The 27925-nt window shown below is 40.6% G+C and overlaps 1 protein-coding gene across 2 annotated transcripts in view; it reads right to left on the reverse strand.

Annotated features, from left to right (window-relative positions):
- ITCH (itchy E3 ubiquitin protein ligase) overlaps positions 1-27925 on the reverse strand; it is a 108585-nt gene that overhangs the window by 62210 nt on the left and 18450 nt on the right. For both annotated transcript variants that reach the window (XM_054045447.1, XM_054045449.1), the window contains 2 exons: positions 13606-13696; positions 2693-2834 (listed from right to left, as the gene is read on the reverse strand). In XM_054045447.1, the coding sequence (XP_053901422.1) occupies positions 2693-2834; positions 13606-13675 (212 nt within the window). In that variant the 5' untranslated portion in view covers positions 13676-13696. The remainder of the gene's footprint in view (positions 1-2692; positions 2835-13605; positions 13697-27925) is intronic.

Below are 27925 nucleotides of genomic sequence, written 5' to 3' on the forward strand. Positions count from 1 at the left end.
CTTTGTTCCACTTCACGTTCAGTCTTCTCTTCTCCAGCAAGGCTCTACTATGGTACCTGTCTTCTTCAGGCATTGTCTACCATAAGAAAATTAAGACCCAGAATTCTGCACCAAGGCTCCTCTACCAGCATCGGCAATGGTGGAGGCTGACGTGTAGAGAGAACTTGGCTATTTTTATGTATTTGCAGTATGGTAGCACAGAAGCCCCAACTGATATTGCTAGGCACTGTATAAAGTGTTTCCAGCCTAAATAAAATTTTACCATCATATCCTCTAACCTGCTCTGCAACCTCCTACATTGCTGAATTATGGGGTCTATATTTGCTGGTATAGATAACCCCCATACCACCACCAATATCACAGTGCTAATGTGGCTTCGGAATCTCAAATGCTATTTCCACATAATCTGATTATGTCCTACACTCTGCCTAAGCCTCTGTTCTCTTTCTCCTCCTCCCACTTACGTTTTTTTCTTCACATTGCCACCTAGATCTGGAACACTCTCTGTTACATTATGTAAGACTAATACGTAGCTGTTATATAGCACTTTTCATAAGTAATTCTCAAAATGCTTTATAAAAGAGGTGATATTTATTCAAGCAACTTTGCTCTCCTCCAAATGTCTCCTTTCAAGTTACCTTTTCATTCACTAATCTCTGTGGGTGGAGCGAGGGGAAAAAAAAAAAAAAAAAAAAAAAGAGGTAGGCTACCCGGCCAAAGCAGTATTCACTTCCTTATACTTCCTGCAGTCTAACATAGTTTTTCGTCGTCCTTTCTGCCCACTACTGCCTGATGTCATTTTTGCTGTGTTATTGGTCTGATGTAGACTAATTTCTTAGAGGAAGGGACATGCTCTTTTTATAGGTCTTTACAACACTATGAACACCTCAATATAAATTCCAGCTCATGTGGTCATGCCTTAACTTTTTACTGATTCCAATCACATTCTACTGAAATGACAGCAGCATAGAAGATCTTTAGAGGAAGGGTTAAGTAACATTAAAATACTATCAGCTTATTTTGGGCTCTTTTCTCCCCTAAGGTATCATGGAAGAAAACAATAGGAACAATTAAACTGCTCACATTTCTATTAGTTTTAGAACGTCCAAGGAGAAAAAAAGTCATTCGTGGCTACCACAGCAAACTGGTAGCTAGAGCTGACCAGAAAAACACCTTTTCATCAGTATTTGTCAATTCATTGTAATCTAAACGTTTCACAAAGACTGTTTGATTTTGACAAAATTCTGACAGGATCCAGCAGAATTATGGAAAGAAAACTGTCTGGTTTCCTGCAAAGTTGCCTGCCTGGTTCCTTGGCAGCCTGCGGTTGTGGGGGCCCAACATCCTGGAAGCACCACCACCCAGGTCCTCAGCAGCCCAGGCTCCCAGAGACCACAGCTTTGGGGCAGCCCACCAGGTGGGCTACCAGAGAATTGGGAACCCCAGGGTTTCCAGGGTCCACAGCTCTGGGACAGCCCACCAAGCAGACTGCTCAGGGCTCCATTTCCTTTCACAGATAGTTTAGAGATTTTTGGTTTTCATTCCAAATTGGAACTAAACCAAACTCTGAAATATCAAAAACTTCCACAAAACAGATTATTTATTCTCTTCCCGGCTCTACCAGTAGTCTTAGTTTACAACTCAAGTACAGTGGATCTGCATACAATGTAGACTAAACAGGGCCAATGTGCAGAAAATGCTCATGTATTGATGTGTGTTGGGTGGCAGACCTGGAGAGTGAAAATACTTTGTATCTTATATTTTAAAAAGTGGGTTGTCAAGATTAAAAAACAAAAAACAGTTTCTGCTATACAACTGGCTCCTGCAATCTTAGTGTTTTAATGTATATAAAACATACAGGTCTTGTTCTCTTAAGAATGGCTCTTCAGTGCTGTGTTACAAACCAAATAAAGAGAAGAAATTAACTTTGCATCCTGAGTCAGGCACAGGTATGGAATATTCTCCCACTAACCAGGGTGTTCTCAGGTTCTCTAAAGGGGACTTATAATGCAATATTTCTGGAACATAAGTGCTACCAGAAATACTAACAGCTGCATACAATTTCAGTTGATTCCAATGTTCCATATGATGCATTCTGGAGCATTTCTAGAGAACTGGATTTCAAGAAAGATAAAGAAGTTCTCTTTTGCGGGTATACAAGGAATTTCACACTTGCATTGGAGGTTGGATCTGTGCAAGTAGGAGTTACCAAAAAGCATGCTCTAAAATATAACCTGCTAGATAACTAATAATATGACACAATGAATAGCTGTGTCTTGAAACCAGAGTCCAGAATTTTGAGATGACAACCCCCACACGCCTGGTAAATATGTACTGAACAAGTGAGCATGGGATAGTGTCAGCTCTATCACAGATTTTCCTTACTTTTCATGTCAAAAAGCAGCTTTATTTGCATATCATATGTGCTAATATGGAATATATTTCTGTGTTAACACTGCATCCCTTCCATGCCACATAAGTTAACACACAGCATTTACATAAATGCTTCATACTATAGCAGCCGTATTACAGTACCACCTTTTTCTTTAAATATGAAAAACACTGGTTTTGTCATATTGTGTTGTAACACAGAGCGCAGTTTAGAAATGATTCTTGACATTAATTGCCTATAACGTAATAATTACTAAATTTCATATATTGATCTATAAAGCAAAAACAGCTCCAAACCTACACTGTAAGATATTGCTTCCACTTCGGACTATTTGTATTGTTGCATTTTTCTGTCTTCTTTGACTGTCCATCTACTGAGACTTCCACATAAGGGCTAGGTCCAAACCATTTATTTTTATTTTCTTTTAATTTTGCTGAGATAACTGTTAAAAAAAGGGGGAAAACAATTAATATTTTATTCTATTAAATAAGCTATCAGTTAAAAATGCACTTTGAAAACTAGCTGCATTCCTGTAACAAACTAATTTGTTAAAAATGCATACAACCTTGTTCTCCTTAGTATAGAAAGTAGCTATGGCTGTAATAACCTAAAATACATTGACATATAATACAGCTCAAATAAAATAAACCCCACAAGACTACTGCACAAGAATTATCTGTACCTTGAACTAGATTCACTATTATGACATATCACACTTTTGTGCACTGTGATTTCAAATCAAAGAAGAATTTGATGCAGACACTGGATTTGAAGAATTCAGCTAGTCTGAGAGCAGAAAGTTCAGTGCTCCAACACTAGCTGAATATATGAAAGTCTTTCACACTAACACCGCTAGAAGGTTACAACTGACCTCCAGGAAGCTAACGTGTTTGGTGTCTCCAGCACATACTAGTTATGGAGGTGCATGTTACCCTCTTCAAAGAGGCTGCAATGTTGAGACCCTGCCTCATACTACCGCTGCCTGCCTTGATTCAGCCTACACTTTCTGGAGAAGATGGCACATGTAATTGCTTAGGAGGACTACAGTAAAGATTTCACCAGTGCATTTTAAATGCACATCCAAAAAGAGTTTTGCACTAACTTTTACCAGTCTGTTTACACATTATTAAACACTTTTTTGGCTTGTCAGTTTCCTTATAACATTATTAGATATGCATATGTGTACAATGCCAATCTCTTTAGAGGCAATTTGACTTGAAGACCTGTATGCGCTCAGGAACAGATGAATTCATGTTATCTGCAAATTCATTACCTGAACATCTAAATTTCCTCTAGTATGTTACTAGGACAATGGCTCTTGGTTAGCCAAAGGTCAGAGGGGTCCCTTAAAGTTTGAAGTAAGACATGTGAAATCTTCTATATAGGAAACTTTATAATCAGAATCCTTAAGTGTTTAAAAACTGCAACATTTAGTAGCTGTGCAACATCCTGGCAGCAGCAACCCATATTTATCCTTGATTATTCAAAGGAAATTAATGTCACCCCATGGCATTCAGATAAAAAATGGTTACTTATCTATACTGTATCTGTTGTTCTGCAAGATGTGATGCTATCAGGGACCGTGGTTCTTGAACCCTGGTCCACTGGGGTCTTTGGAGCCAGCAGGTTCCAACCTGCTACCAAAATGTGCTAACTTTTGGCAAAATAGGAGCTGAACTCAGACCGAGGACCTCAATCCTGGAAGCTGATTGGCAGAATGTTGGGAGTCCCTGTATAAACTCGGAACAGGAAGTTGTCCATGCAACTGGAATCCACCTTGCTCTGGACTATGTGCCTTGTACTTCCTGCTACTGCTCCCCTGCCTTGACTTCCTGGTATCCTGACTTGGCCTGACTCTGGTTATCAATCCATGTTTCCGCTCTCAAGTTTGTCTCCTGCTTCTGATCTCCTGGTATCTGACCCGGCCAGACTCCTGTTCTGACCACTAAGTCAGACTGTCCATGTTCTGGTTGTGACAAATGCAGATGTGTATTCCATGTAGGAGTGAGCGAACTCAGCACACCAAAACTGGAGAACTTTGCCTGGCAATACCAGTAAGGGTGTGGTTTACACCCTGTGGCCCTAGCCCCTCCCCTGGCTTTGTAAGGACCACGTCACCCCAACCCTGTGTAGTCAAGATGTCTGTTCCCTCTGTGTGCCGCCCCAGGCCCTTTTCCTACTACACCCCTGTCAGTTCCTTCACACTGAATTTCAAAAGTGCAGACAGGATGGAGGATGGGCTGTGAAATAACATGTCTAGGTAACATCTTGAAGAATAACCATTACAGACAGATATGTAATTTTTTTTTTTTTTTTTTAAACCTCTGAGTAGATGCAGCCATGTATTCCATATAGGTGACTCACAATCAGTACTCTCAGGAAGTGGGGCTTGGAATCTATTTTAAAAAGGACTACAGGATTGCCTTCCCTGATTTGGATGCAGTAGGAATGGCATAATGGTTTGTAAACCTAGGTGCGGAGGACCAAGTGGCAGCCCGGCAAATGTCCAGCATAGGAACATCACTAAGGGTTGGTATACACTAGCTCTTACTTTGTTATAACTTACTTTGCTCAGGGGTGTGAATAATCTATGCACGTGAATGACATAAGTTACACTGACCTAAGCGCTGTCATGGACAGCGCTACGTCAGCAGGAGAGCTTTTCTCGACGATATAGCTACTACCTCTCTCAGAGGTGGAGTTACTATGCCAACGGGAGAGCTCTCTCCCATCAGCCTCACCAGACACGCTACAGCAGCACAGCTCTAGTGCTTCCAGACTAGCCCTTAGAAATGGCATCGACGTTGCCTTGGCCTCTGTGGAATGAGCTCACACCCTTGAGGAGACACAGTCTGAGCTACTTCATATGCGGTCATGATATAGGAAGTTATCCACCTGGAGGTTGTCTGTGAAAAAGCTACTTGCCCCTTCATTCGGTCCACATATGAAACAAACAGACGAGATGAAGAACAGAAAGATTATATTCAGGTAAAAAGTTAAACATCGCCTGACAGCCAATGTGTGAAGATGCTGCTCATCTGGGGTTGAATGCGTTTTAGGAAAGAACACTGGTAGATAAATAACTTGATCCAAGTGAAACGGAGAAGCCACTTTAGATAAAAACTTAGGGTGTGGCTGATTGGTTACTTTGTCTCTGGAAAATTGCATGTAAAAGAGGCTTTGCCATCAAAGCCAGCAACACTCTCACTCTCCTTGCACATGTTATCACTACAAGGAAAACAGTTTTCTGACACAGAAGGGAGAAAGAAGTAGTAGTCAGAGGCTCGTACACAGGTCCCATAAAAGCTGCTAAAGCAGTATTAAGGTCCCACAAAGGAACCAATTCCTTAATCAACAGGTGGAGACAAGCATTTCCCTTTCAAGACCCTCACCACCCTGCAGTTCGAACACACGGACTTCCCATGGACGGGTGGATCAAATGCCAAAAATCACTTCCAGGTGCACTGCCGATGAACTAAGGGCAAGACCAGCAGACTGAAGGCGTCACAGGTAGTCCAAGATGTCCTGGATAGAAGCCATCTTTGTTTGAACTCACCGAGCTAACAATCACAATCACATTGACAACCACTTCCACTTGGCCAAATAGACCACTCTAGTGCAGGGCTTCCTACTACTAAGCAAGATTTCCCAGACCACCTCCAAACATCGTTCCTCCATCTCATCTAATCATGCAGCATCCATGCTGTGAGATGCAGGGAGCTGAGCACTGGATGCAAAATCTGATTGATGCCGAGTCAGGAGGTTGGGGTGAAAAGGAAGAGATATGGGAGGCTGAACTGATGATGTGAAGAGGTCAAAGAACCAATATTGTTTCAAAGTATCAGAGGGGTAGCCATGTTAGTCTGTATCCACAAAAACAACGAGGAGTCTGATGGCACCTTAAAGACTAACAGATTTATTTGGGCATAAGCTTTTGTGTGTAAAAAACCACTTCTTCAAATGCAAGTGGTTTTTTTACCCACGAAAGCGTATGCCCAAATAAATCTGTTAGTCTTTAAGGTGCCACCGGATTCCTCGTTAACATTGTCTCAGCCACACTGGAGCAATGAGAATCAACTTGGCACAATCCAATTTCATCTTGAGAAGGACTGCGGGATGACTGGAACTGGAGGAAGAGCATATGGAGTGCCGTTTCCCAGCTCCAGTGAAAAGCATCCGTCAGGGAGCCCAGACTGAGATTCCCTCAAGAGCAAAACAGATGGCATTTATTGATGTCTCTTGTGGTGAAGAGGTCAATCTTCAGGATGCTCCAAACCGTAAAGATGGACTGCAGGACGTTGGACTTCAGAGACCACTTGTGATTCAGGGACAAGTTTTTACTGATGTGACATACCAGGTGATTCTGGAACCCTGGCAAATAATCCGCCACAGGGATAATGTTTCCCCCGATGCAAAGTGTGCATTTCATCCTCCTCTCGTAACTAATCCACCTAAAAGATAACAGCTTTCTGTAATAGCTACAAGATAGTTAGCTCAAATGACAGAGGTCCCTGAAGCTGATGCATGCTCTTTATGGCTTGTGAAAGAGTCATGAGCAACTGGTGTTACTCATGAGCAAAATAGCCAATACCTCATTCAGGACAGTGCTGGCGTCCTACAAAAAGAAGTGTTGGAACACAGGGCAGTGGGAGGACCCGGGAAGGAGCACAGGGAAGCTTGGAGAAAGGCAGGGGCAGCAGATGAGCTGGGAGAGGCCAGGGGAAAAGGAGGTGACTCCGCACAGAACCCATCCTGTCCCTGGCTCCTGTTCCCCATGGGAGGCTCCACTGTCCAGGAAGCCCCACTACCCTGCTCCTGACATAGCCTGGCTCCAGTTCTGCCCTGGGCTTCCAGCCCCCATGTTCTTGGTTACAGCTGTACAATTCCTGGCTCCCTCCATGCTGACCCACTGCCACCTAAGCCTGGCACAGACACCTGCCGGCTCTGATGATGCTCTGCAGCTGGGGAGAAAAAGGAAACACGTGGCCTAGGATCAGCAGAAATATTGGAACTAGGGCTGTCAAGTGATTAAAAAAAATTAATCGCACTGTTAATAGGATACCATTTATTTAAATAGTTTTGGGTGTTTTCTACATTTTCAAATAAACTGATTTGAATTACAACACAGAATATAAAGTGTGCAGTGATCACTTATTTATTTTTGATTACAAATGTTTGCACTGTAAAAAACAAAACAAAAAGAAATAGTATTTTTCAATTCACCTAATACAAGTACACTACTGCAATCTCTATCATTAAAGCTGAACTTACAAATGTAGAATTATGTACAAAAACTAACTGCATTCAAAAATAAAAAACACTAGAGCCTACAAGTCCACTCAGTTCTACTTTTTGTTCAGCCAATTGCTCAGACAAACAAATTTGTTTACGTTTGCAGGACAGAATGCTGCCCGCTTCTTGTTTACAATATCACCTGAAAGTGAGAACAGACATTTGCATGGCACTGCTGTAGCAGGTGTCGCAAGGCATTTATGTCCCTTCATGCTTCAACCACCATTCCAGAGGACATGCGTCCATGCTGATAACTGGTTCTGCTCAATAACCATCCAAAGCATTGCGGACCGACGCATGTTCATTTTCATCATCTGAGTCAATCAGATGCCACCAGCAGATTTTCTTTTTTTGGTGGTTTGGGTTCTATAGTTTCTGCATCGGAGTGTTGCTCTTTTAAGATGTGTGAAAGAATGCTCTACACCTCGTCCCTCTCAGATTTTGGAAGGCACTTCAAATTCTTAAACCTTGTGTCAAGTGATGTAGCTATCTTTAGAAATCTCACATTGGTACCTTCTTTGCGTTTTGTCAAATCTGCTGTGAAAGTGTTCTTAAAACGAACAATATGTGCTGGGTCATCATCCGAGACTGCTGTAACATTAAATATATGGCAGAATGCGGGTAAAACAGAGCAGGAGACGTACAATTCTCCCCAAAGGAGTTTAGTCGCAAATTTAATTAACACATTTTTTTAACGAGAATCATCAGCATGGAAGCATGTCCTCTGGAATGGTGGCCGAAGCATGAAGGGGCATATGAATGTTTAGCATATCTGGCATGTAAAGACCTTGCAATGCACTCAAAAGTGCCTGTTCTCACCGTCAGGTGACATTGTAAACAAGAAGCGGGCAGCTTTATCTCCCGTAAATGTAAAAAAACTTGTTTGTCTTAGCGATTGGCTGAACAAGAAGTAGGACTGAGTGGACCTGTAGGTGCTAAAGTTTTACATTGTTTTGTTTTTGAGTGCAGTTATGTAACAAAAAAATAAATCTACATTTGTAAATTGCACTTTCACGATAAAGAGATTACACTACAATACTTGTATGAGGTGAATTGAAACATACTATTTCTTTTGTCTTATCATTTTTACAGTGCAAAATATTTGTAATAAAAGATAAAGTGAGCATTGTCTACTTGGTATACTTGGTACTTGGGTTGTAATTGAAATCAATATATTTGAAAATGTAGAAAAACATCCAAAAATATTTTATAAATTGTAATTGGTATTCTATTGTTTAACAGTACAATTAAAACTGATTAATCACAATTAATTTTTTTTAATCGCAATTAATTTTGAGTTATCGCGTGAGTTAACTGCAATTAATCAACAGCCTTAATTGAAACACAATTCTAACTCCTAAAAAGGTGCTGGAATGGTGTTCTGGGACATTCTGGCACAACTAGAGCACTGATTCAGGGAAGAAATCTTTCCTTCCTCCTTGAGGCATGGAGGAACAATGAAGAAACCTACCTGGATACATCAGTTATAGCCAACTATTGCCCAGTGTCAGACATTCCATTCCTGAGCAAGCTCATTGAGAAGCTAATCAAAGGCCAACTTCAGGATCATCTAATTGAAGCCAATATCCTAGACCTAACAATCTGGATTCAGGTCTGGACAAGGGACTGAAACTGCTTTAGTGGCACTGATGGATGATCTCCTGATGTCAGTGGCTAGAGGGCAGATATTCATTCTCATTCTCCTGAACCTCTCAGCAGCATTTGACACTCTCAACCATACAATATGGGTTAATATAATAAAATGGGTCAAATCCTTCATGGAGGGACACACTCAATGAGTAATAATGGGAAACCGCCTCTTCACTAGCAGACCCCTCTACTATGGAGTCCTACACAAGGATCAAATCTCTCTCTGGTTCTATTCAACAGCTACAGGCAGCCAGCAATATGCAATGACATACAGCTCTACCTATCCGGAACCACATATGACCATACTACTGTCACCAAGATGGCCCAATTCTTGGACAAGATCAGCTTGTTGATGAAGAACAGCTGATTAACGCTGAACCCAGCAATTGGAGAAGTGGTACTGGGAGGCAGAGGAAAGCATTTTGAAGAGTTTGCAGCTACAGTGCAGTCTCCTTTGGTTGAAAGTACACGCCCACAATTGGTCAATTCAATCCACCGTTAGGAATACTCTTGGATTCCTCCCGGATGCAAAGCTTTCACATAGAAAGCATTACTCGTGAATGCTGCTATCATATCTGGTTGGCGAGGAGCATCCCATCCTGGCAAATGATGGTTTGACCTCAGCCTGATCTCAGACCATTGTCACTTCTTAGCTGGACTACAGCAATACAGTAAGGCTGAGCCTGATCTTCAGCACTTAGGAAACTCCTAATACAGAACACTGCAACCCATCTCAGCAACACAAGCTACCATAATCCTAGCAAACCTGTCCTCTGCTCTCTACACTAGTTTCTCTCAGGATATCAAATCAAGTTCAAGGTCTCAGTCCTTATCTTCTCTCAGTGGCCCAGGGTATCTAAAAGATCACGGAAGTCCCCCAGCTGAAGACAGCTGTCAACAATTTCAGTCCTCCAGCACAAGACGACATTCTACAATAAGGGTAAGGCTTGCCTGTTCAGAAGTCAGAGCTTTCTGGGGCTGGTCCAAGAATGTGGAGTGAACTCCCCCACAGGAACTAAGGACCATAACAAACCTCACCACATTCTGCTCTAAGAGCCAGGTGCATTTCTTTGAACTTGCCTTCTCTAACAGATATCTAGTTACACATTGCTATACGTTTACTGTAAAAAAAAAAAAAAAAAAAAAAAAAAAAAAAAATCCATAAGAAAGCACTCCACTGCACACACTTGTCCCTCCCACTTGATTCAGCTCTTAATTGGATTGTATGCATACAGTCTTTAATGATATGATCACATTTTTTCCACAGCCTTATTTACCACACACCATTCAAACATTGCACTGAATACAGAATTATGGATTTCATCATGGGTTTTCATGGCACTCACCACAGTAACATCTTAGTATTTCACAAGAATTAATAAACTTATCTTTACAACACTCCTGTGTGTTAGAGGATGATGGTATTATCCTCAACTGACAGATAATAGCTGTATCTCAGTTCCTTAAAGCTAAAATTGTCAAATGGGTCCATGAATTTTGTGTTCCCAATTGTAGATGCCTGGCGCCTGATTTTTCAGAATAATTAGCATATTATAGCACTAAGTTCAGAGCACAGTGACCACTGACCTCAGCCACTTTTGTGAGTGCTGAATACATAAAAACATAAGAATGCCCCTAGTGGGTCAGACCAAATGTCCATCTAGCCCAGTATCCTGTCTTCCAACAGTGGCCAATGCCAGGTGCCCCAGAGGGAATGAACAGAACAAGTAATCATCAAGTGATCCATTCCGTCGCTCATTCCCAGCTTCTGGCAAACAGAGGCTAAGGACACCATTCCTACCCACCTTGGCTAATAGCCATTGATGGACCTATCCTCCATGAATTTATCTAGTTATTTTTTGAACCCTGTTATGGTCTTGGCCTTCACAACATCTTCTGGCAAGGAGTTCCACAGATTGACTGTGCGTTGTGTGAAGAAATACTTCCTTTTATTTGTTTTAAACCTGCTGCCTATTCATTTCATTTGGTGACCCCTAGTTCTTGTGTTATGAGAAGTAGTAAACACTTCCTTATCTACTTTCTCTACACCAGTCATGATTTTATAGACCTCAATCGTATCTCCCCTTAGCTGTCTCTTTTCCAAGCTGAAAAGTCCCAGTCTTATTAATCTCTTCTCACACGGAAGCCATTCCATACCCCTAATCATTTTTGTTGCCTTTTCTCAACCTTTTCCAATTCCAATATATCTTTTTTGAGATGGGGAGTCCACATCTGGTAAACCAAATACTTTTGTAAACCAAGTTGGGTAGCCAGATAATGAGGATCACAGTGGCCACCTACAAAAAAATTGGTTTACATGACTTGCCAGTACCAAATAGGGGCTTTGCAGAAGAGGAAAAGATAAATTACAGTTCTTCTGGTTGGTGTTCAACTGCCTTAACCATGAGACCATCCTTTCCTCTTCCTGCAGTCCCCTGCCTCATTCACAACACATCTTCCAACTTCTGCAACAAATGAAGCAGGGGTCTTACATACAACAGTCTCAGGAAGGAGTGTGATCTGAGAATGAGCAGGTATCCTTGTGGAAAAAAAATAGCATGCAATTTAAGTCTATCATAATGCATATTCAAAAGGGGTCTGAATTAAGGTTGCACTGGAAAAAAACTTATTTCTGGCATTTCCTAACTTTTGAGTATTTGACTTCAAAACCTTAATATTCTGATAAACTAGGATATTTTACATACAAAAAAAGTTCTCTCCCCTCACTACAGTTTTCATCCATTTATTTTTTTAATCTGCCCCCCTTTCAGGTTGGTGAGTGGATGCTCAATTTTTTTTGCTGTAACACTTTACTCCCTTCCAAAAACCATATACCACGGTCTTACAGTGCTCTCCTTAGCCAGATGGAAGAGGGAATGCAGCGCGCTCTGAAGTTTGTCATCATTGCTTTTTCAAGTCAGCTTGCAGAGGGCGAAGTACTCCTCCCAATTCCTGCTGGCCCACTCAGTAAGGGGCCAAAATTGGTCCCAATCTAACATGCATTGCCTCTAGCTGCTGCTGTCCCTCCTTTTGTCATTCTCCTTGCTATTTCTGTGTGCTGTTTTCACTTTTTTTCAATCTATTCCTTCCATCCTCCCCAAACTCAAGTCTGTGTAGTTTCTGCACATAATCCCAGATCAAGCAGTTGGACTGTATTTCTCTGGGAAAAAGAGGGTGGTTGTGGAGAGGAATCCTCCTCCATAGGTTACATAGGTGCAGCTGCTGCTCCATGGATACTCCTCCAGTTTCATGGCTGGAGTAACCTCCGGGTCTGTAGCATCTCTGTGGGAGGACTGCCAGTGAATGTGTGTAGTGGCAGATCCACCATCACAGTCTCTGTTCCAAATCCTCACTGAACATGTTGTACAATGAGCCTTGCAGGTACACATGGAGCTGCACACCCAAAGAAAAGGCTCTATATATCACTCTACTCTGCAGAGAATCCACACCAATTCCACCAGCAAGGTCTTCTGCATCCATGAGTATGGTGCAGAATTTGCCTTATGGCATATCAGTAATATTGGCAGACGCACTAGAGCAATGAAGCTGAATTGGCAAGTTATCAATTGCAGCACTGTGGGGGAGGCATTGTGTGTGAGACAATGTCACATACAAATCCACTGCTGTGTGCTCTCTTTAACCAACCTGCCTCACAAGTACTTAAACAGAGTATTATTCCCAAATTTAAATGTGAAACCTTGTATTTAAATATTCCCCTACAGTACTTGCAGCCCAACAGCTATAACATATTACTGCATGAGAACCAACAAGAGAACATGACTAGAAGAGAGCAGTATAAATTTACCTAACTTGAAATGTACAGAGTATATTATAAAAGGCAATAAAAATATTAAGATTTAATCATTTTTCAATTTTTAAAGTATTATCAGTAAGGAAAATATTTTATGCGTACAATTCTTAACCTGACAATTTCCCTTTAAATATAACTGTATGGAGGAATATGAGAAAAATAAAGAAATTTCTCCCGTCTGGTTTTTACCATGTTATAAACTAGATTTTAGGAAGTAAAAGATACATGTAACAAAAGATGTAATTAATAAAATAGCATTTCTGTGAGGGAATTACAGCAACACTATTGGTTTCATTGCAGAACAAAGTTGAACGTCTTGTCCTCTTCATATCCAAAACATCGTGAAACACAACATACTGCCAGTAGCATCTTATTACTTAACTATGTACACAACGTTTTTGTTTGTTATTTTCTCCCGATTCCTGGAAGGGAAAAGTATTTAGTCTTTTAAAAGACTTACCAGTAATCTGAAGCTGTGATTTCATGGCAAATCCACTGACAGTTCCTGATCTTGGCCCACTGCCAGCCATAATATGAGCTGGGCCTTGAATCTGAATGAGGAAGTAAAGCAGACATTTAAAACTCAATAGTAAAGTCTAAAATCAAATTCTCCATTTTTTGGCATGCATATACAATATACTGAGGATAAACACAATACACTTGTTTTCCTTGTAACTATGTTTCCATTTTGCCTGGGTATAAGATTAACTCTATTTATTAGCTAGTCACATAGTACCCAGGGCTACACCATCACACCTGGCTGTCATTCCTGTTTCGTGTGGTCATCCCTCTCTACTTCCCCACTCCCAAAGAGAAGGTTCTCCTAATCCTCAGAAGGGTTGCCACCCATCTAATGTATGGAAATCTTCACCCTCTTGATGCCAGAAATCCTGAACAGTCAAGTTCAGTGCCAAACACTTTAAGAGCATTAAGAGGCAGAACAAGTAGAGTGGCTGTTCTTCCCCTGCCTCTGCACTCCCCAAATAAGATTATTCTTGCTATTTATCTTGTAACTTTAATGTAACTTACAAATACAAATTCAGTGCAAGACAAATATTTTGATTTGTTTGTACTAAATCGGGTCCAGTCTACAGCTGTGGCTCCTGGTTCTACAAAGCACTATTCAAAGAGCAAACAAAGCAGTCTCCTCCCATGCTGTGGAGATGCCCTCCATTTAGATCCCAACTCCAGCACAGTTTTCCCTTGCTCTTTCAACCTTTGGACTCTCCTCTGTCTACTCCCAGCGCACACTGGAGTTCAGAGAGATTCTCCTTACACCACTGATTTAAAGACAAAGTACCTATCCTGAAAAAAACAATGCATCAGATCAGTGGCTCTGATATGCCAACAGATCTAAGTGATAAATGTGTGGTGCTTATTTAATAAAAAGTGGAAGATGTGACGAAAGTGTCCGGTTATGCTCGTCTCCCACAGATTTTAAAGCGCACTGTTCAATCTGAAGGGATAAGGAGGTAAGGAGGGGACTATGCCATACACATAATGTTAATGAGTCTACCACAGCTTCCAGCGAAGGGATGTAAACCTTTAGCAGTGGATGCTTATGCACTCAGTGCAAAAGGTTCCAGGTTTGTTAATTTTCAGTGGACAGTCCAAGCAGGGTCAACTACACATGAACATGTCTATTCAATAAAAATTTCAGATTATGTATTGTGCAGCGTAGAATATGAATAAGGAGACTAAATATACAAAAACGATATGAACATCCTTGCTTGAAAGTTACAGTTTGAAGTGAAATTTCAAATACTTTGTCAATTAACGTGAAATTGATGTTGCCCATTTTTCCTTTTTTACAAACAAATGTGGAAACTCGCATTATAAATTTAACAGTCAGATGGTGTTCACTACTGGAAAGTATGGCAAAGCAAAAATATTAATGTACCATTGACTGTTACAATATCAGAGAGCCAAGGTGCACGAGGTAATATCTTTTACTGGACCAACTTCTGTTGGTCCACATTTTCTCTCTAATATCCTGGCACCAACACGGCTACAACAACACTGTATGTCACAGTACTATATGCTGCTATTAATGCAATTAATTTTTTGTACTAGTTATGAATCAAACCTTTCTAATAATCTTGTACAGTGTGAGAGTTCTTTTAATGTAAATATTTAAAAAGAAGTCTGATTAAAATGGATAAGACATTTAATAGACATTTATAGAGCAGCTCCATTCATATCTGAACAACGATTAAGTCTAGCAAAATTAAAAACCTAGGTATCTTTTATACTTTAAGCAAGCAGCAGACCAAAGTGTCTAGACCAAAGCAGACATACCAGACAGCTTGGAGGTGTTTGCACTCAGAGTGAAGCTGCTATTTTCCATGCACATAATACATCTCTACTAAATGTGATAATTACCTGATGTTTGAATTCACAGACAGTAAGTGCATAAAGCATAAAAATGTAATCCTAAAATCTCTCTCATGGCAATTTTTAACTTAGAGGCTTGGAAAATACTCAGTATTAAAAGGCCTCAAAATATGTGACCTCATTTTCACCGACAATATGGTGCGTGGTAGAAAGAAATTGTGAGTAGTCCTATTTAATTAAATGGGATTATTCACATGTATAAGTATTTTCAGGAGCAAGACCTAAAACTTTTACAAGCAACTTGCTTACTGATGAGTTTCAGGTGGCTATAATTCCATTAATCATTATTATTAAAAATGACAGACCAGAGTCTGTTGTATATTGGGTAGTTCTTCAAACTTCAGTGAAATCTCAGTTTTCGGTGGCTCTGTCAATCAAATATGAAACCTGGGATACTTTTGTTGGATGTTTTCTAAATTTCATAAAATCCATTGGTCTGTCGTTGCATGTGGGTAACACACCACAAATCAAGTATCATTACTCAATTAGAAAACAAATTATAATAATCAACCTAATGAAATGATCAAATAAAAATCCAAAATTGTTAATGAATAGCCTTTGAAGAAAGAAGAAAAAAAAAAGCCAAAAACTCACCAAGTCATACACATCCCAGCTGGCTGCAATAGTTAGACTTATTTTAAAGCACATAACACCTCTGGTACAAATTAAATATATTCATTAAAAATAAAAATTCCCACCCATTTTGTTCTAAACAAGTTAGCTGTATAATTTAAGTCTTTGGATCACTTCCCTGGCCTAAAGGGAAAAAATTCCAACATAGTAACATTTAAAAAATAGATTTGAGACAGGTAGGTTAATTATGCCTTGTAATATTTTCATTTCTACTGTAACCGTGTTTTCAGTGATTAACAGGTAACAGCAACTTTTTCAAAAGCTTCAACTGCTTGCCAAAAATAGATAAGAAATGTCAGCACTGTTCCTACAAACAGGTGCACTACAGATCCTGACATCTGCGTAGAGATAACGATCTGCACCTGCATCTGTTTGCAGGATTCTGCAAACCATTCTGTTCAGGTAGACCCTTGAACCCATGAAAAATGTCCTTATTAACTTAATATACCAGGTTGGATGGCCTCAATCAACGTGTGAAGCGTCTATATTAAGAATTAATTAGTGATAGAGGGAAGTATTTTAATTTTAATTAGTATAAGAACACTTTCTTATTACCAATTAAAGCGTGAGCTGTTCTGAAAAATGACTAATAGCAGCATAGGAAGGTTATATGTTTATTGTCTCAGTGATTACCATACCAAATACGTTGAAGAGTAATCAGATGACTGTCAGCCTTGCAAACTCAACTTCAGTTCTCTTCCATCTCACAAGTCACTACCAGTAATAAAGACTCCACAAGCACACTGATAATCATGCAGCCCCACAGTCTGGGGGGTATGCCCAAATGTAACTGACTAGAAATTAGGCCTAGTCTACACACAAGTTGCAATAGTTTAACTGAAATCTGTTTTTAAATCGAAGTATAATTGAACAGGTACAAAAGGTTGCATGGCACTTTTTTGGAACAGCTTAACTCAGTTCTCAACTGACTTAAGCTAAATTGAAATAACCCGGGTCTCATCTGAAGTAAGAGTTTCCATACAAGCCTTTTGCACTGGTTTACCTATGGGCTTTAAAAATCACATCTTAAGTTAAAATCAGTACAATTTTCTCATGTAGACATGTCCTTACTAAACTATTTTATTGATGGATGCTAAAGGAATAAGAGAATGTAGTTCACATTCTTAGTTGACATCACAGAACTCTATGTTATTGTATCAATGTTTTCTGTATCAAACATTCTCGATTACAACCAAAAACATGCTTTCAAAATAAAAACAAAACACCCTGCGAGTCTTTCCATCATTTCCAGACTTTTCCATCTTGGGCATCATCATCAATAGTGGAAGTTCTATGAGCCAACAAGTAGGCCCTCAGTAACACTCATGCAACCAGTAGGGTTGCACACGTGTAACTGAGTTGAACTCCATAAACAATCCTGTTGATGCACAAGGAATAGAATCTAGATCACGCCTCCCTAGTTGTCATGCTACTTTTTACCCATAAAAGAGCCAAGAACTTCCTACCACGAAAGTCAGCAGATAATCATAGAACTGGAAGGGACCTCGAGAGGTCATCTAGTCCAATCCACTGCACTCGTGGCAGGACTAATTATCTAGACTATTCCTGACAAGTGTTTGTCTAACCAGCTCTTAAAAATCTCCAATGATGGAGATTCTACTACCTCCCCAGGCAATTCAATCCACTGCTTAACCACCCTGACAGTTAGGAAGTTTTTCCTAATGTCCAACCTAAACCACCCTTGCCAGGGCTGGCTCCAGGCACCAGCGAAGGAAGCAGGTGCTTGGGGCGGCCAATGGAAAGAGGCGGCACATCCGGGTCTTCGGTGGCGGGTCCCTCAGTCCTTCTCGGAGCGAAAGACTCGCCACTGAATTGCCGCAGAAGAATGAAGCGGCGCGGCTGAGCTGCTGCCGAAGTGCCGCCAATCGGGGCTTTTTTTTTTTTTTTTTTTTTTTTTTCCCCCTCTTTTCTCCGTTTCGCTGCTTAGGGTGGCAAAAAAGCTGGAACCGGCCCTGGCCCTTGTTGCTATGTAAGCCCATTGCTTCTTGTCCTATCCTCAGAGGTTAAGAAAAACAATTTTTTTTTCTTCCTCCTTGTAACAACCTTTTACATACTTGAAAACTGTTATCACATCCCCTCTCAATCTTCTCTTTTCCAGACTAAACAAACCCAATATTTTCAATCTTCCCTGTTAGACATGTTTTCTAGACCTTTAATCATTTTTGTTGCTCTTCTCTGGACTCTCCCCAATTTGTCCACAACCTTCATGAAATGTGGTGCCCAGAACTGGACATAATACTCCAGCTGAGGCCTAATCAGAGTGGAGTAGAGCAGAAGAATTACTTCATGTGTCTTACTTACAACACTCCTGTTAATACATCTCAGAACAATGTTTGCTTTTTTTTTGCAACAGTGTTACACTGTTGACTCATATTTAGCTTGTGGTCCACTATGACTCCCAGATCCCTTTCCGCAGAACTCCTTCCTAGGCAGTCATTTCCCATTTTGTATGTGTGCAACTGATTATTCCTTCCTAAACGGAGTACTTTGCATCTGTCCTTACTGAATTTCATCCTATTCACTTCAGACCATTTCTTCAGTTTGTCCAGACTATTTTGAATTTTAATCCGATTCTTCAAAGCACTTGCAACCCCTCTCAGCTTGGTATCGTCTGCAAACTTTATAAGTGTACACTGTATGCCATTATCTAAATCACTGATGAAGATGTTGAACAGAACCGGACCCAGAACTGATGCCTGTGGGACCCCACTCATTATGCCCTTCCAGCATGACTGTGAACCACTAATGACTAAATATACACAAGGAAGAAGACTTAAGTAGGGAAGAATGATATTTAGATTAACGTTTTAAGAAAAATTGAATTTCCTTTAACTTTTTTTTTTTTTTTAATTAAAGATTGCATAGAGCTATTTTATTATAACAGTCAAGCATTCCAGGGTATCTGATGTGTCTTCTTGTTGTCTCCAAAGCGTAATTACCAAAGCCTAGGATATTTAAAATACGCTAATTATAACAAAACAGATACAAAAAATCTTAAATCAATAACTAAATTCCCTGAGTAAACTGAATGTGACTAGGCCCTCATGTTTGCAATTAGTAATAATGACTCTATTTATTTATTATAAAAATATCAACATTTTCCAGGGTCTGTGACAGCTAAAAGCAGAAACAAATCTGTTTGCTTTGAAACACTGTTATATACTATGACTCCATGATATAAACGGTACTCATTTAGGAAACTTTTCATTGTAAATCAGCTGAGTATTGTGCTACAAAATCAAATATATTTCTTAAAAATTGAAAATGAAGAATATTGCACTTAAGCTTTGTTTAGCATATAGAAGGATGTATTAGGACAATCAGGGAATCAGTGCTTTTAGACATCCAGCAGAGTTAATAATTCAGTGCTTGACTGGGTAATATCAATGTTTGCTTTTGACTTCTCGCAGTTAAGGATTTTCTCCAGGAAGTTCATTTTCATGACCCACGCTCCTTGTAGTATGTGGAATATCAGATGAACTATGCTGCACCGCTTCCTAATGTAGAGGCAGATAGGATGCACTGAATTCTGAAGGAATGCTAAATGATTTTAAACCATTTGACCAACCTTCAATGTTATACAGCCTAACATTTTCTGGAACTTCCAGAGTTCACAGACAGCTTTCATTTTTTATCCTTTGTGTAAATTCACACACATAATGAATCAGGAATTCATAGAATATCAGGGTTGAAAGGGACCTCAGGAGGTCATCTAGTCCAACCCCCTGCTCAAAGCAGGACCAATCCCCAGACAGATTTTTGTCCCAGATCCCTAAATGGCCCCCTCAAGGACTGAACTCACAACCCTGGGTTCAGCAGGCCAATGCTCAAACCACTGAGCTATCCTTCTCCCCCAAAATATTGCGTTGTGGCCCGTACAGGGATCAAACCCATGACCTTGGTGTTATCGGCATCACACCATAACCAGCTGAGCTAACCGGCCACTTCATTCACAGGTAGTGAGTGATTCATAGATGATATCAGCAACGTAGGTGCCAATAGGAATAAGTCTTTATCATCCCTGTTACTTTGAATTTCCCCTTCAAACTTTTTCCTGTGAAAGGTCAGCTATGATACTTCTTCACAGATGAGTGCACAAGCTGCAATGATCCTAAAGACAATTGACAGTATAACAACATGAGCTGGATTGCTTACTTCTCCTTGAAAATACATTGCCTGAAGCTGCAGGTATCGTTTATCTATTAAAAAGGTCAATATAATGACCAGATTCACCACCGAAATTTTATATGCAAGTTTATTGGGAGGAAAGCCTAGGGAAGACTATTTGACTTGACCACATTTTATGCATTTTGGAAGAAGGATGTTCCTGAAAATAAAAGAATTTAAAGGCATGGTTCAATTTCCAGAGCTTGATAGCATACATGAGTAGGAAAATGACAATCAGGAATGTGTTCGATATGAACCTGAGTTATACAAAGCACTGTCCAAACCCAAAGAAGAGAGAGTGTGCAATCAATGTGAGAGACAGACAAGCACTTTCTATTGTACTACCTCCACAGACTATCATGAATCAGGTCCAAAAAAATAAAATAAAAACAATTGTTGGACTTTAGGTAAGAGGGGTTTGTGAAAAGAAACGGCAGTAGATGCATTATTCAAGATTAACTTCAGAAGATAAAACTACATTAACTGAACCGTTCACCTTCAGAAGTTCACAATTATTCAAGTAAGTTGGATGGGAGTTCACATTGGAGGTGGTTATTTGAAGACAGTGTTCTGTCATGCAAGGCTTGGGAAGCAGCACAACAAGAGGCTAGCAGATCCAGTGAGACTCAAAAGATCTATATAACTCCTGTATGCCTGTCTTTGGCACAAGCATTGGAGCATCTGCTGCTGCTAGCTGGCCCTGCTGCTTCACTCCTTTAAACGGCCAGTCTCCCCTTCTGCAGAACTCCTTAGCCCCACTTGTGTGGAGCAGTGTAAAGTGGTACCTCATGCCTCCACTAAACCAAACCAGACAATAAAATGCAAGGAAGAATTCCCACTACAGAAATGTTAGGCAAGCAAGCGATTGCTTGATATTGCTACTCTCCTTTCCCTGCTGCTGTTCACAGTCTGAAAAGACTCCCCATCTCTTATCAAATTGCTGCCTTTTGAGGGCAGAATGCTAGAGAAGATACAGGGAATTCATTAAACTCTCTAGCATGGGGAAAAGACCAAAGAACAGAAGAAGGCAGGACAAGCAAAATGGTGGTGAAGGAAACTCAGGGTATGTCTATACTGGCCGCCAGATCAGCAGTCAGCGATTGATCCGGGGGGGAGGGGGAGGGAGTGTCGATTTATCGCATCTAGTCTAGACGCAATAAATCAACCCCCGAGCGCTCTCCTGTTGACTCCTGTACTCCACCGCCACGAGAGGCGCAGGCAGAGTCGACAGGGGTGAAGACACCACAGTGAATAGATCTAAATACGTCGACTTCAGCTACATGGCGTAACTTAGATCCATCTTCCTGCCCCCCAGTATAGACCAGGCCTCAGGTGCACAAAGCAGCAGCATTTTTATACATGTATGCAATATCTGGACAAAAAGGCAAATTGTGGCTAATTATGCAGCTTCTAAATTTTTCAAACTTTTCACAAATTATGCTCATCTGAGATGAAGCCAGAACACTTTCAAGCCAAAAGGAATTTTAAAAAATTATTAGAGGCATTAGAAGTAAGATAACTGGTGTTTTATTACACAACAGTTGGTCCCTGAATTTAGAATTAAGAATTATTTATATCAGGTAATTTAGAAGAAAACATCACCTTTCAGAAATAAGCACAAATAAAACCAGCTATTACAGTGTCTATATTCAGGTACAATTCAGTACTGATTATGAAAGAAACTAAAAACAGGTCTCAAATACTTTATTTTTTTAAAATCAATACAGAAAAGTAGTATCATAATTTAACTCTGCGTATTGAGTCAACATATAAGTTACTGTTCTGGTATAATCAGTCAGGTGCAGCTTCAAAGACAATACTGGTAATTTCAGAGCCAGAATAAAGTACCAGTGAGAAAAAGAGGAAAGTTTTGAGTTGCTCTCCTGTGCTTATTTTAAAAAAAGGCACTCACATTCAGGATGATGTGGAGAAAAGGGAAGACAGTATAAAGCAGAAAAAAATGGTGAAAACCTGCCCAGTTCTTCCCATACTTTCCCCAACTGTATACTCCCTATGGAAGAAACATCTGATGTTTTAAAATACACCTCAACAACTCTTAAGAATGTGTATTGAAAAGAGGTTGCTACTTCAAGAGTAGCAGCATTTCTCTCTCTCTCTCAGACAGACTCATCCTCCTGTTTTGAGACAGGTGGCAGTCCCTTCACCTTGATCAGCCTACCTACTAGCCTCACTTTCCTCCCCCTTTCCAATGTGTAATGTCACGTTACACACCATAGCAACTTTTCCTTTAAGCCAGTTGACCCAATTGTATGCGGTGGATAAGACTGATGACAGTCTGGTTCTTTATACACTTGCTGAATCTCTGTTCCCATTTCTTCCACCAGCCAGTAAGCAAGCAATACATGCAACAAATCAAAGCATCAGCCTGACACCCTTCTGGCATCCACCACTAGCAATAGATCATCCAAAAGAAGCAGTATTGTCTGCGTAATATAAGTGCAGTTTTAGATCTGGGTAAGGATCAAGGAAGCTTAAGGACTCCAGTTGAGACTGCAGGTCCATACGCACCTTCTCCACAACTTTACCTAAGAAGTGTCAATCCCTGGCAAGATTGTCATCATCAAGAGTTTCTTTGCTTTTCTGAATTTCCACCCTCAGACCCAACCTGAAGAGGAGGATGTGAGAACAGGAAAACCTTTCTGAACCCAGCACAAGCTGACAGGATAGATAAGGAAAAGGGGGGGAAATGCATATCCTGGCTACCAAAGGGGGGGGGGGGGAAAAACACCTTGCCCTTTTTTACGAAACATACAGAGAAAATACTTCAGTGACATTGTAACCAGATACTCAGAATTGGCCCAACTTGCAACTTTTGACCTAAATTCCTAGTGATTTGAAACGTTCTCTCTACAAATTATACAGATTAGTAAAACTGGTCAACCAACTCTATATGCCTGGAGAAAGATACCCTAATAAGAGCCTTGCTGAAATCCAAACTGCATTCTGATGACTACAAGTTTCCTGAATCCAACAGCTTATGTTATAAACCTATGTAATATTCATTAATTTACATTTCTATGCACAGAAAACTAATTCTATGGCTTGCATGCAATTAGGATAAGGTCACATGACATGAATTACATCTTCTATAGATATGCATGATTTGGTCTGAGTAAAAATTTAGAAGTAAGGCATTTTAACCATTAGAACTGCAGCATATAACATTAAAAGAGGAAGAAAGAAGAGGAAAGAAAGGAACAGAAGAGAAATAAGGGTAAAATGATGACTAGATGATATCCTCTTGGTAGCATACCACCATCAGTGAACTGCTCATGGGGAGACAAAGTGGATAAATTAGAGAAGGAAGGAAGGGGCAGCGCAACACTTATTACACACACATCTGGGATAAGAAACTAATTTGGAGCCTATAATTTATTTTCTGTACCTCGAAACTAACAGCTAATGAATTAAAGGCTTAAAAGGGTGATCGTTCTGATTAGATTTTCACATACGTTCATACAGAGAAAAGGTACAATTTTCATGTATAGCATTAAGACAGTTGGCTTCTTGAAGCCTGGCAAAGGAAAGCACTGCACAAAATAATTAAAGCCATTTGTGAAAACAAAAATTGTATTGTGACATTCCCCAGAGTACAATCTGGACTGCTGAACAGCTGTGTACCCTCATTTCTCCTGGGGTGCTCTCTTTTACACTACTTTGCCATGAGAACAACCACTCCTGGCCTGCTCTCACACAGCCTCTTGCATTTACATTACTCCCAGCTGAGATTTGAGTGCTCTAACCAGCTGCTCCTGAATTATATTGCAGAGTGACACCAGCAAATTCCCTGTCCCAGACGTGCCCCCAGAAATGTGCGCCCTGTACTGCCCAGCTCTTTTCTTCTGGACAATACAAGCTCATACATAATCCATCATTTTATTAATAGACAATTATATGCACAAACCTTGTTATCGCAAATGGATTTAAATAAAACAAAACAAGTTTATTAACTACGGAAAGACAGATTTTAAGCGATTACTATTAATCAGGCATAAAAGTCAGAATTGGTTACAAAAGAAATAAAAGTTAAAATGCAAACTAATACCTAACTTAACAAGCCAAATGAATTTAAAGCAAAAAGGTTTCTTTCATCATATGTTTAAAGCAGTCTGGCTGGATTCCTTTCAGTCAGGGCCCTTCCTCCCCCGCCCCTTTTCCCCAGTTCAATGAAGCTTCCTTTGTCTTTCCAGTGTTGTTGATGCCGTGAGTACAGATGAGGGGAGAGAGGTAATCTGGGGCCTCTGTTCCTCATTTATCTCTCTCTCCCTCTTCTTTGAGAATCGTCTTCAGGTGGGGTTCAGGCGGCACAGTCTGTTTGCCCAGGAACCTCCAGCTGTTCTATTACCAAGATATAAATTTCTTGCTCATGCCCTTCTTTCTGCCAAAGAATGGCCACTTAACCAGGTGACAGTCCATTTGATTATGTTGACACCCAGCTGAGGCATCAGTTTGCCGTTTGTTTCTGGTTTGTGCCTAGTTTTGGAACGTATCTTAGAGAGTAGAATTTTATAACATCACGTGCAATGTTGCCACACATATTTTACCAGGACAATAATGTTCAGCGGCTGATGCGTTTTCAAATGATACCTCACAAGGCATACTTTATACAAAATTTATCACAGTCTTGTAAAAAGGATGAACACAAGGGTACAGACTGTTGCATGTATATTTTTATTTCAGCTGTTTCCTCGTCACGATGCAATCCATTTAGAAAGGAACATAATACTGCATACACAAACAGCCTAGTTATAATTGATTCACCATGACAACAGTACTCAAAATGACTAGCTCTGAATTGACAACTAAAAAACAAATTATGTCAATCCAGGCCCAAATGCTGAAGTACCGCACAGGGTCAAAGCCACTGGTGGAGGGGGGAGAGGGGAAGAGATACCTAAACTGAACCCTTTGCAGCTACAACCAATTAAAAATTTTTGCAGTCATGAAGAAATTATTGGGACAAAATTCTATGGCTTTTGTTTTTCAAGAGGTTAGACTAGATCGTATTGGTCCCTTCCAGTCTTAAAAATATATTTTAATAAGACTGCCACACAATGATTGTATTCAATCAAAGCAGAGACCAATTTTAAAACACTTAAATTCAAAGCTTCCATGAAGGTACTTACATTTTCAGCACAACTGCAATGACAGTAGTAACATCAATTCTGGGGTGGAAAGAGCACTTGAAAGTGAGCACCTGACTCCTCCCACATCAGGTCGCAAACTACCTTTGCACAGACTCAAGTCTACAGACTTGGGCCCACAGGACTCCCAGTATGGCTGGAGCTCAGGCTCTCAAACTCAGTGAGGGGGCTGGGACTCAGACCTGAGCTCCAGCTTGAATGGTAAAGCCTACGCTGCTACTTTTAGTGCTGCAATGCAAGCCCAAGTCTGTAGACCTGGGCTCAGACTTGCTGCTGAGGGTTTTCTAGATTTGGGGGGTTGTTTTGCAGCCTGGATGTACCCTCAGGTGGTTATTGTAGGATGGCTGAAAGTGCTGTGTTGTTGCCATACTTTGGCAATATGCAGGTAAGTATGGGGGGTGATCTGTGAGGATTTGTGTTCTTCAATCCATCTCATGAAGGGAAAAGGAGGAGACCATTTTCCAAGAAACAATGACAGGATGAACTGTATGTAGGCTCCCTATTAATCAAGGTCAGTTGCTAATAGAGGGAATTGGGCCTGTCTTCATGCAGAAGCAAGTTCAACATTTCTTACTTCAAGAAGTTTTCTACCTACTTTTTCAGACAATACTCATCAGATTTACACAAAAGCTGGCTCCATGAAAACGGATCCATTTTGGGGACAGACACACAACTGTGAAGTCTTCTCTTGTTGAGTTTCAGCAAACTTACTCACAGATGCTCTAGGCAGGATTGGGGCTGCAACCTACAAATTAAACTCATGACCCTTATGATTGGTTAAATATAGCTGGAGAGGACACTGGGATTAATAATGAGATGTTGTCAATGTTCCTTTCAAGAGGTCAAAATGCCAAAGTCTCTCAACGGAGACTGTTCAATGTACACTCAAGAAATCACCCTTGACATTAACAATTTATAGAGTCATCAATGTCCCTCCACTTGTCTTTTCTGGGAAGATGTTAAAACAACTCTGGCACCTCCAGGAATCCTCAGATTTCCCTCCCCTCACCCAGTTTGGTATTAAGACCTGGACATAGAAGTCAGACAACTCTAGACTCTTGTTAATGATCTCTATTGTGGTAATGGACAAAAAATATATAAATCTGGGCACTTGTATTATGATCCTCAGCACATACTGTTAGAAATGAGGCATGGCTCTCCTTCACAGCCCTTTTTATCCAAATATTCTATCTTCTACATTAAAATTTTACAGATAGGGAATTGAGCCAGTCTGCTCCTCCTCCTGCTAACCGGACCCCTCCTCCAGGCACTCTGGCCAGGCCCCCCCACCTCAAAGAGGAGTTATGTGAATACTACTTGTTTTCTGGGTTTCAGATGTTTAAGTTTGCATTACCTTCAGTCCCTCCCACCACAGATTCCTGTGCACATCGAGGGGCAGGGAGGGGGACTCAGAATCCCAAGAAGAGTGGGATCACTCAAATCCCAGAACATAGAGCAGATGAGGAAAGGGGCTCATACCCCCACAGAGAGATAAAGCTCTTCTAGATCCTATCACACACACAAGATAGAATTCAGGGATGACAGGACATCACACTTCCTCTCGTATTCTCCAATCCTTCCTGTCCTCTGCACCCTCTCCCCCCTTACCTGAGTTCCTACTATACATTCCCATTTATCCCCTCCCCATAACACCTTCATCCCTCCCTTTCTGTAGGCCCAAACCCCTCTCCCCCTATTACCACCTACTCTTGCACCCCAAAACATCCCTCCCCTCTCACTGAGCATTCCCAGGGGTAATTTATTCTCTTTTCAAAAATAGTTTGAGGACCTTCTGACTGTTCTGCTGTACTCTGATTACATTTCTCCAAACAAAGAACAAACACAACCTTGATAGACATTTTCCCCAAATGCTTACAGTTCATCTTCAGACTGCTGCCCAAGGTGGGCTTCAAACATCAAAGTTGCAGATTCAGAGAGATATTAAGCGGTCCCCATTCATCTCAATGAGGTGTTCTCAGCTCAAAGAGAATACCCAATGGAGATTAATACAGCCTAAAACAATAGCTCTGAGGCATGGTCTACACTACACCATTAGGTCAATGACAGCTATTCTGGTCACTTTTCCCACATAGATAAGATTCTCCCTTGTGACACCCCATAGATTTAGGCCAGTTCTACACTTGAAGGATAACTACACCACTCAGAGGTGTGAAAAATCCACATCTCAGAGTGGCATAGTTAAGCCAACCTAAGACCCCATGTAGACAGCGCTAGGTTGATACCTAGCTACCACCTCTTGGGGAGGTGGATTACCTATGCCAATGGGAGAATCTCTCCCGCTGGTGTAGGTAGTGTCTACACTGAAGTACTACAGCGGCACAGCTGTGCCGCTAACATTTTAAGTGTAGACAAGCCCTTATCCGTAACTAGCACCACTGT

The sequence above is a fragment of the Malaclemys terrapin genome, chromosome 12, assembly GCF_027887155.1.
Source record: "Malaclemys terrapin pileata isolate rMalTer1 chromosome 12, rMalTer1.hap1, whole genome shotgun sequence".
In the NCBI taxonomy this organism is placed as follows: domain Eukaryota; kingdom Metazoa; phylum Chordata; order Testudines; family Emydidae; genus Malaclemys; species Malaclemys terrapin.